Below are 10,459 nucleotides of genomic sequence, written 5' to 3' on the forward strand. Positions count from 1 at the left end.
GTACATGCTCCACAAGTTACACAATCTTAAATTGAAAAAATTGAAAAATACCTCAAAACACCTGTGGAGATCTGTTGCCAATGACCAGCCACCAGTGTAGGAAGTACCGTTGTCTCAGTTGGAAATATCGACATGGTTGGATTTAAAAAAATCTTACTTTTTTTGTAGGCATTGTAGAAATGTGATTGAAGCGTCATATAAAAGGTGAAATAATAATGATATAAAATTTATTATAGGTTCTCATTTAAAAAATGGATTTAATAGCGTTAGAAGAGAAAAGAGATTGTTTTGCTTTTTTTATGAAAACTAATTGGGTTAAAAAAATTCTAGCTCTTTTTGTAGATGTTGTATAGACATGGTCGATATAAATATTTTGAGCTGAAACAATAAGCTTTCAGATGGTATAAAATTTATTGTAGGTTGTCATATAAAAACGGTCATGGAATAAAAAAAAAGTTATATTTTTTCGATTTTTTTATTGCAAGAAAAATGATTTTTAAGGTTTCACTTCAACCACGTGTGAATTGCACACATGATTTTTTTTTTTGTTATTATTAATTCATTTTAATAAAGAAATTACTACCGATGTTAACTGTTTTGCTTTAATTTTGGAATCACTTTCTTGTAATTTTATTTCCCAAATAAAAGAAGTGAACTTATTCATTATTGACTTATAGAAAAAATTTAATTTTTGGTAACATTGCAACAAATTATTATAATTTATTACTCTCTAAACGAGATTGTTGAATCTCAGAAGTTCGGTAAAGTTGATTCCTGTATACTTGGCATTGATTTTAGCTGAAAATCTATTTCAATCGTCGCGTCGGCGTAGAGCAGGTTGATCCTTGGCCAAGTCCACTTTCACAAAAAAGTTCCTGAAAGAAAGATAAGAAAAAATTATATTAATTAGTGCTAAAAAATGAGGAATGATTCTTTAAATTTTTCATTTCTGTGCTTTCCATGTTGTTGATGCATTTTTTTGAGATGATAGGTTGGAAAATAATTTATTGTTTGTAAGATGATTTCTTCCTTTTCTACTGGTTTTAGGTTTTTGTGAACATTGCTCTAATAGTTTTCAATTAAAACTTTAATTTTTTTCCAGTGCAATTAAAAATGTACCAATATGTTTGTTCAATAAAAACCATCTGATGATTGACGATGATTTTCAACATGTGTGTGATGTGAAATTACGAGTTAACAGGTGCACCAATTATGGCTTAATGTGCGGTTGTCTATTGAAATTCAAAACTATAATTATGTACAAATGAGACATTTATTAATGAAATAAAATTATGATTCTTGTCTCGAATGATAAATCGAGTTATAATCAATCATTAAACCTATCAAAAAAGAATGAGATTGAATGAATATAGGAATTTATATTTATTCGCTTGTACAACTTTTGTTTTCAATATGTAACACATGTTACAGTGCAAAAAGAGCACTAAAGAATTATATCTATGTGAATATGGATATATGAGGTATTTGTGATTAAAATTGATTAATGCCCAAAGGAAACAAAATGTTTTATTATTAAAGATTTGTTTTTTAAACTTAACGGAAATAATATCTTTTTTTCCGCATCTTAGCGAACCGCAAATCTAGAGGAAACAGTCAAAATAAGGATATTTAAAATTTGTTAAAGAAACTCTAATTGGGGAAAAAAACACACCCAAAAGAAGTAGGTGAAAACGAGAACTAAATTTCGTAGGTATACCAAAAACCCAACGAACTATATAATAATGTCTTGAAAACAAGAAAAATAAAATGCACGACTGGGTCGCACGAACTTGCTCTTGGAGTTAAAGTTGCTTAAATTTTTAAGACTTTTTATGTAGAAATTTGGAAAAAAAAATAAAATTCGTTTAAAAAAAAAAATAAAATAAAATCTGAAATTAAATTGCCCTCCAAAACAAGTATGCAGTTTTGATTGATATATTAACGTGCATTTTTAGAAAAAAAATTTTCAAAATCGTTAGAGCCGTTTTTTAAAAAAACAATTTTTTATAAATAATTTTTTGGAAAAAAAGTTTAAAAATAAAATTGTAATGCCATTTTGTAGAAATCACTAATCAACATCTAAAAACAAAATTTCAAAAAAATTCAATGTCCCGTTTTCGAAAATTTCATTTTTCAAAAAAAAATTTTCAAAATTTTTTTAAAAATCCAAAAATTATTTTTTTGGAAATTTTATTTTTGGTTTATATTTAAATTATATAAATGCTTCTTCACAAAAAGTTTCGTTGAAATCCAATAAGAAGTTTCGGAGATATTCGAATTTTAAAAAAACGGTTCTATGGCAGGTACCGTTAATAATGATTTTCAAATAAAAAATTTTTCATTGAAATATAGACCTTAGCGTAAAACTAACATTTGAATTTTTTAAACAAAATCGTTGGAGCCGTTTTCGAGCTATTTTAATTTTACTAAAATCGGTATATGACAAGTACCGTTATTTTTGGTCCAAAAAAATTAATTCCAAAAACCCCTCTGGAGAGTCGCCAAATAACGCTACATACCAAGTTTGACATTAATCGGTCCATCCGTTTAGGCTGTAGCTCCTTATACAGACAGACAGACAGACAGACTGACAGACTGACAGACAGACAGACAGACAGACAGACGGACTTCCGGGACCCACTTTTTTGGCATTGTCTACCATCGTAATGTCATGGAAAAATGTTATCTCAACTTTTTTTTTTTGTACGAATGCATAACTTGATATATAGTACCTATATCGCAAGTAAAAAGGATAAGGGTAGTAAGTCTTAAAGAGGTCACTTAATGTGCCTTTCATACAACACAATGATTTATGCACAAAATGATGATAGGAAGAAAAAAAGGAAACACGACTGCTTTTAGCATCATTTTCAAGGCAAAAAAAAAGAAGAACGAAACGTGATTGGCAGATATTGTGTTATTTTCGTTTAAGGGTTAAAAGGGTCAAATATAAGTTGTAAGTATGTATGTTTTTTTTTTTTTTGTCTGCAAAAACATCATCAAAAACTACGTATATGATGGATAAGGATCTGTTCCTTAAGTTAACAAAAAAGCTCAAGAACAAGAAAAGGGTCATTCGCAGCTCCCAAGAATGAAGGAAAGAAAAAGAAGTAAACACACAACAACATTCAACGCCTTTTGGTAATAAGGTTTTTTTTTTCTGCGTTGTTAAAAAGTCTAATCGCATATATACATATAAATTGTATTTTTTTAATATTATTTTTAAAGAGCTTTGCTCAACAATAAATTGAAAATGGAAAAAAAAATCTATTCATATACTGAAAGGGACATTAACCACATAAAAAAGGTTGAGTAATCGAGTTTTAATAATTGAAATAATTATTTTTTTTTCTCAAATTGAACTTTTATACGTATTAAGTTTAAAAATAAAAAAAAAACCTATTCCTTAGGTTAGGTTAGGTAGCAGTAGTTGTCAGGCAAGTTACCCGACGCACTTACACCCTTATGGATCCATTGTGATACCAAAAAAGACTAGCAAGTTCGAACTCACTAGCCGAACCACTCGGAGCTTCTTATGAATGAAGATAGATTTTTAAGCTATATGAAAATCGATATTCAAAAATGTTTTTGTTTTTTCAGTATTATCGTACGCATCGAAATACTGTATTTGAAAATCCTTGTTTTATTTGTTGATGACAAACAATTTATTGAAATATTGATTTACCCTGTATCGGAACGAATATTTAAAATCTTAGCTTGCTCTTTGCTCGCTCCATCTGAAATTCTAAAGCCTTAAAAAATAAAGTTTTTAAAGAAAAAACAACTTTGTTAGATAAAAATAAATGTGAATAAAAAGATTTCTTGGAACGACTTAATTTAGATTACCATACTCAAGTAGCCGCCGGAAATGGGTTAAAAGTGATAGAGAGAGATTAGAGTCATATTTTTGGACATATCCCCCCCCCCCCAAAAATGTTGCCACGATAAAAACAAAAAGTTACTACCCTATATAAACCAAAAAATTAATACATTTTGTATCAATTAGGGAAGTTAACTGTAAGTGAACAAATCATTTAGCTTGTTTGTCTAACTTTTTATAAATTTACGTTGCAAATTTAAATTATTGGCATAGCTATTACAATGAAAGTCTTGATTGGAATTATTTTATTGTGCTTTGCCTCTGTCAATTGTGCTGTTGTTAAAGGTAAGATTAAAAATAAAATTGGTAAATCAACATAAATTCAAGAATTATATTTGTTTTAGCAACGGAAACAAATGAAGAGATTTATGCAAGGATCACAAAAGAATGTGATGATAGTTGGAATGGAAGATATATTGATCCATTCAATTGTCGAAGCTACAATCGTTGTGTGTTGAGTGTTTTGGTTAAGAAAGACTGTCCCGTTGGCCTTGGTTATGATCCTATTAGTCAAGTGTGTAAACCGCAAGTCCAAGGATGTACAATTACGGGAATTCCAAAAGAAGAAACCATTGAAGAGTATATGGAAAGGATCACAGAGGAATGTGCAGATTTAGTGGACCTAAATAAAAGATATATGAATCCATTTTGTTGTGATTGCTACTATCGTTGTAATAGAGTTTTAGTTTTGAATGCCTGTGACGTAGGCCTTGGTTTTGATCCTAAACTTGAAAAGTGTACCCCGGAGGCATGTTCAAAAAAGTAAAAACAAAATAATAATAATCTTTTTGAAAATAAAATCCTGTAAAATATTGCCGTTTTACATTGATTTTTATTAAATTATGTAAATAAATCTAAAAATAAATTTTAGTATTGATGAACATTTAAAATGATGTGTCGTTTTTTTTTTGTTTTTCTATATAAATGTAGGTATAGAAGATTTTTAGACCCATTTAGGTATTGACACTCTACTGAAGTTTTTTTTTTGTATTGTATTGTATTTTTTGTATTTGTTATCGTTGTTTTCAGATTTTAAGTTCTGTTTTTAAGCTGGTTTGGCTTTCATTTAAATGCTTAAACTCAAATCCGGCAAAACAACAAGACAAAACTATAAAATCCTTGCGACAAAACTAACAAATTAATTGGCAAATCAAAGGCGATTCGACAGATAGATTCGTGCAAATATACAGGCAATTCTCTGAAATCAACCTGGCAAACTAGCTCGAAAATTGGGAACACCATATCATCCGGCGATCTATAGACAAATTGACAGATGAATCCAACATAATCAATGCGGGGTTAACTGAAATATCAATGGGAAAATTCCGAAAATCGAACAGACGAAGTTTTGCATTCCTATATTGTTCCTTTCTGGTTGTAGAGGAGTGATTGTTCCTTGTTTGGCGAGTTCGTCTGCCCTACAATTGCCTGGAATGTCTCTATGTCCCGCCACCCGATACGAGGGGAATGTTAAACTGTTCAGACATCTCCTTTAGAGATGTTTGACAATCGAGGAACGTGATTGAATTTGTAGTGACAGAGGCAAGAGATTTAATAGCTGCTTGGCTGTCCGAGAAGATCTGAATATCCGTATTGGATATTACGTTTTCTCTGAGCCAAGAGAGAACCTCCTTAATCGCCAGAATTTCTGCATTTATGATTACTGAGTTTCTGAGTTTCTATTAAACGTACATACCCTCTATGTCTGAAAAATCGACAAGAGTGTACTCTTTGTAGTGTAGGGAATATTCAATGGTGCTAAATAGAGAATGAAGAGCAGTTTCCACCGATTTCCCCTTAGTGTAGGCATGTTGTGCCTTAGAGATCAGACATGATTCTATTTCTTGTCTTAGATGGATATCTATCATTCTTTTTAGAGTTTTAAGCAGAAAAGTTAATAGACTAATAGGTCTTAAATCTTTTGGAGTGACATGAGACCATTTACCCGCCTTTGGTATAAAAACCACCTAAGCTTCTCTTCAGGCCTTTGGAGCTCATCATTATAATTTCCAACTTCCGCAATATGATATCTGAGACGTGTTGTAGTTCGGCGGGTATGATACCATCTGGCCCAGGTGGACAATCTATTAAACTTTGAAGAAATTTTGATAGCATTCTTCGTCATCAGTATATTTCAAAAATTTACTTCCTTGAAACTAGGCTAAAATCTAACATTATCTTTAAAAACCAAAGATTAAAAATCAATTAAATTAATTGAATCATCGTTCGTGATATCTATTTTCTTGGTAAAAGTAAACAATTAATCACAATTCCCATCATTATAATTTTGTTTGTTTATAAAAAGATTAGATTGTTGAAGATGACATTTCCAGATATCAAAATTCATTATTAGTTGTTTTTTATTTGACTATCGGAAATTATTCATTTCTTTAAACAAATATTTTATGACAAATTTATTTATTGTTTTTTTTTTTTAGAGAGATTATAAAATAATATTGAAACAAATTAAATTGATAATAGGTTTAATCTTTTTCAATGGAATTGATTGAAATGATTTGAAAAATTCACCTAATATTTGATTTGTTAAATTTTATTTTTATAAATTGACCAATCAAATAGGTGACTCGGGCCACTAAACCAAATCAAAATGTACTATTGGTTAGCTTATAGATAAAATTTTGCCAGACATTGAGTCTTTTAATGAATTTTATTTGGTTTCCGGGGAGGAGTTAGAGATAAAAACTAATTGTATTTAACTTTATTATGCCGAAGAGCGCAGTCACAGGGCCGGTTTTAAAGTTGTGGGGGCGACAAAAAAGTGGGGGCCCCCCTCTCAGTTAACTTATTTCCAAAATAAAATTAAGATTATTTTTGATAGTTTTCAATTTATAGGAAATAGAAGATAAGTCATAATTTACAAGAAAAAACTAAAAAAAATTACCTGTTTTTTTTTTCTTATTATATTAATTTTTTTTATTAAAATTATACCATTAAAAAGCCAAGTATTTCTTCTAAAGAATAAAACCATTTTATAATTTTTACAACGCGCAAAAAGTATTAAAATAATTTATTAAAAACAATCATTTCTTATAAAAAAAAATTGATAAAATCACTTCCATCACCCAAAAATCCATTTTTTTGATATAACAACCTATTATAAACTTTATACCACCTGAAAGCTTATTGCTTCAGCTCATATATGTATATCGATCATGTCTATTAGACATCTAAAAACAGAGCTAGAATTTTTTCAACTCGATCAATTTTTATCAAAAAAAGCAAAAATACATATAATTTTATGTTCTCACGCTATCGAATACATTTTTTTCAATGAAAACCTATACAAGTTATTTTATATACATATCATGTGAAAGCTCATTATTTTACCTTTCATATGACGTTTCAATCTTATTTCTGCGATGCCAAGAAAAAAAGTAAGATAACGGTACTTTCTGTATCTGTGGAGATCTGTTGCCCATGACCAGCCACCAGGGTCATGGGCAACAGATCTCCACAGGTGTTTTGAGGTATTTCTAAAGTTTTTTAAATTTAACATTGTGTAGCTTGTAATGAATGTTCAGTTATGTGTGATATTTCAAATGAAAGGTAATATTATTAGGATGGTCAATAAAGTTAAATCTTCCATTCTACTGGACTTCCATTCTACTGGAAAACCAACTTGTTGGCCGGCAGATACCTCGAAAATACCTGACCTGATTGATTTCTTTATAGTGAGGGGAATACCGTCAAATCGAATCAAAATAACGGAATGCTTTGATCTTTTCTCCGACCACTCTCCCGTTATTCTCACTATGAGCGAAAGTCTTGTTAAAGTTGAAATACCACCTAGGCTAACAAACGGTAAAACTAACTGGGAAGGCTTTAAGAAAGATATTGAGGATAATGTTGAATTAAGGGTATCACTACAAACACTTCTTGAGCTTGAAGCAGCGGTAGATAATTTTGTGAATATTATCCAAAAAGCCGCATGGAACAATACCCCTTGCCAAAGAGAAATTTCAGGGTACAAAGATGCTAAATATCCCCAAGAGATAAAAGACGTTCTTAAAGAAAAGCGAAAAGCGCGCAAAAAATGGCAACAAACTCGTGCTCCTCAACACAAATCTAATTTAAATCACTTATTATCATCTTTACTTAAAAAGATGATATCAGATTTCAAGAACCGCGAAGCTAAAAATTACCTTGAAAATTTGACGGCAGGTAAAGAATCTAACTACTCTCTATGGAAAGCTATAAAAGCCACGAAGAAACCTAAGATTCCAGCACCTCCGATTATGAAAGACCAAAATGAATGGGCAAGAAGCGACAAAGAGAAAGCAAACGTTTTCGCTGATTACCTAGAGGACACATTCAAACCATTCAATGGGCAAGCATTGAATGATCGTATAAATATGAATTTAACGTCAAGTGAAAGCTTAATCACAAGAAATGTTACACTCGCCGAATTAAACAGAGAAATCAAGAAGCTAAATTAAAAAAAAGCACCCGGATACGACTTAATTACTGCGGAAATTCTTAAAATGCTCCCACGGAAAGGTTTAATAAACCTCCTCTATATAATGAATGCCACTTTAAGGTTAGAATATATTCCAAATCAATGGAAAGTCGCAGAAGTAATAATGGTCTTGAAACCTGGCAAACCATCACACGAAAAGAAATCATACCGACCCATTTCACTGCTTCCTGTAGTATCGAAGGTTTTTGAGAGAATATTTTTGCAGCGACTTCAGCCAATAATAGAAGAAAAAAGGCTTATACCTGAACACCAGTTCGGTTTTAGAAACGGGCACTCGACGATAGATCAAGTGCATAGAATCACCGATGTCATTGAGAGAGCTCTCGAAGAAAAGAAAATTTGTTCAGCGGTCTTTTTAGATGTGTCTCAAGCTTTTGACAAGGTATGGCACGAGGGCCTCAAATTCAAGTTAAGACAAGTCCTACCTGAAGGGCTCTTTACCATTCTTAGAGAATATCTAGAGAACAGAATTTTCCGCGTTAGACACGGAAATGATTACTCAGACTTTAGGGAAATAGTGGCTGGGGTACCGCAAGGTAGTGTTTTAGGTCCCATTTTGTACCTACTATTCACACGCGATATACCTCAAACAGAAAACACAATTGTGGCTACTTTTGCTGATGATACCGCAATACTTGCAGTAGGCAAAACAATCAACGTGTCGACAAGTAAATTGCAAAATGCCCTTAATAATGTCAATGAATGGACAAAAACGTGGCGAATAGCGCTTAACGAATTTAAGTCAGTCCACGTGGACTTTACATATAAGAAAATAAATAGACTACCTGTTTTTATTAATACTACTCAAGTCCCATCTGCAAATGAGGCAAAATATCTCGGGATGACTCTCGACGCGAAATTAAAATGGAAACCGCATGTTAAAAATAAATGTGTTCAATTAAATATGAAATTGAGAGAAATGTACTGGTTGCTAGGACAACATTCTAGACTTAGTATCGAAAACAAATTATTAGTTTACAAGCAGGTACTTAAGCCTGTCTGGACATATGGTATTCAACTCTGGGGTTGTACCCGCGATACAAATTTAAATAGATTACAAACTTTTGAGAATAAATTATTAAGATCATTTGTAAATGCGCCGTGGTATATAAGAAACGAAGATCTTCACAGGGATCTTGGAATCCCCACGGTTCGCGAAGAAATAAAAACGTTTGCCCAAAAACATCGAAAACGGTTAGTCGAAAATACTAATAGAACAATACTAGAAATTCTCGACGAGACAAACTTAGTACGACGTTTGCGAAGGACTAAACCTTCCGATTTGGTACAGTGAAATTTTTTAATTTAATTCCTTTATCTCAAAATATCGGCATTGATTAATATATATTTAAATGTTTTAAAGATTTTATTTGTTTAACTTCCTATAAAATGTTTTTTTGATACCAACATTTAAACCATTACTTAAATGATTTAATTTAAAACAAATGTTATTTATTTATTTTTAAATATCATCAGTAGGAACTTTCATCGGAAAGTTACCTACAACACGTAACTTAACTTCGAGAAAGATAAATTGCTAGATAAGTTCCATCTGAACTTAGTTGCAGTCGGGAGGAGGAGGTGGTTTTAGTGGTTAAGAGTCCCACATATCTATGAGCACGCGTTTTCCGGTCCTCATAGAATCTTTTGAAGATTTCAACACCTACCCACGGACAAAAAAAAAAAAAAAAAAAAAAAAAAAAAAAAAAAATAAAGTTAAATCAAATTTGTATCTGCTCTAGATCAAAAGATATAACCTGTTGAAAAATAGAACATTATTTTACCGTTATCTCAAAATTGTCATTACAGAACTGAATGAAATTTTGCACTGATATAGTCTATTATTATCTATCTTCAATATAAATTTCATTCATTTATCTGAATGAAGAAAAACAGATAAAAAATAAAAAGCGGTTAAAAACGATCAAAAAACTTGGGACAGCAAAAATTGTTTTTCCCCTTATTCGGTCAAAAATCATTTTCAAATACCAATTTCTTGCACCTGTATGCACACGTTCATAGACTACATGCTCTATAAGTATGAGATTTTTTGAACGCTACGAAAAATTGAAAAAAAAAAT

General features: G+C 31.1%; 1 protein-coding gene across 1 annotated transcript; it reads left to right on the forward strand.

Moving 5' to 3' along the window:
- Positions 1 to 4,026: 4,026 nt before the first annotated feature.
- On the forward strand, positions 4,027 to 4,646 carry LOC129919348 (uncharacterized). Its single transcript, XM_056000206.1, has 2 exons — positions 4,027 to 4,165; positions 4,225 to 4,646. Exons 1-2 carry the CDS (start codon positions 4,102 to 4,104, stop codon positions 4,644 to 4,646), a joined length of 486 nt encoding a protein of 161 aa, XP_055856181.1. The 5' UTR covers positions 4,027 to 4,101.
- Positions 4,647 to 10,459: the final 5,813 nt, after the last annotated feature.

The sequence above is a fragment of the Episyrphus balteatus genome, chromosome 4 (genome assembly GCF_945859705.1).
Source record: "Episyrphus balteatus chromosome 4, idEpiBalt1.1, whole genome shotgun sequence".
NCBI classification, from domain to species: Eukaryota; Metazoa; Arthropoda; class Insecta; order Diptera; family Syrphidae; genus Episyrphus; species Episyrphus balteatus.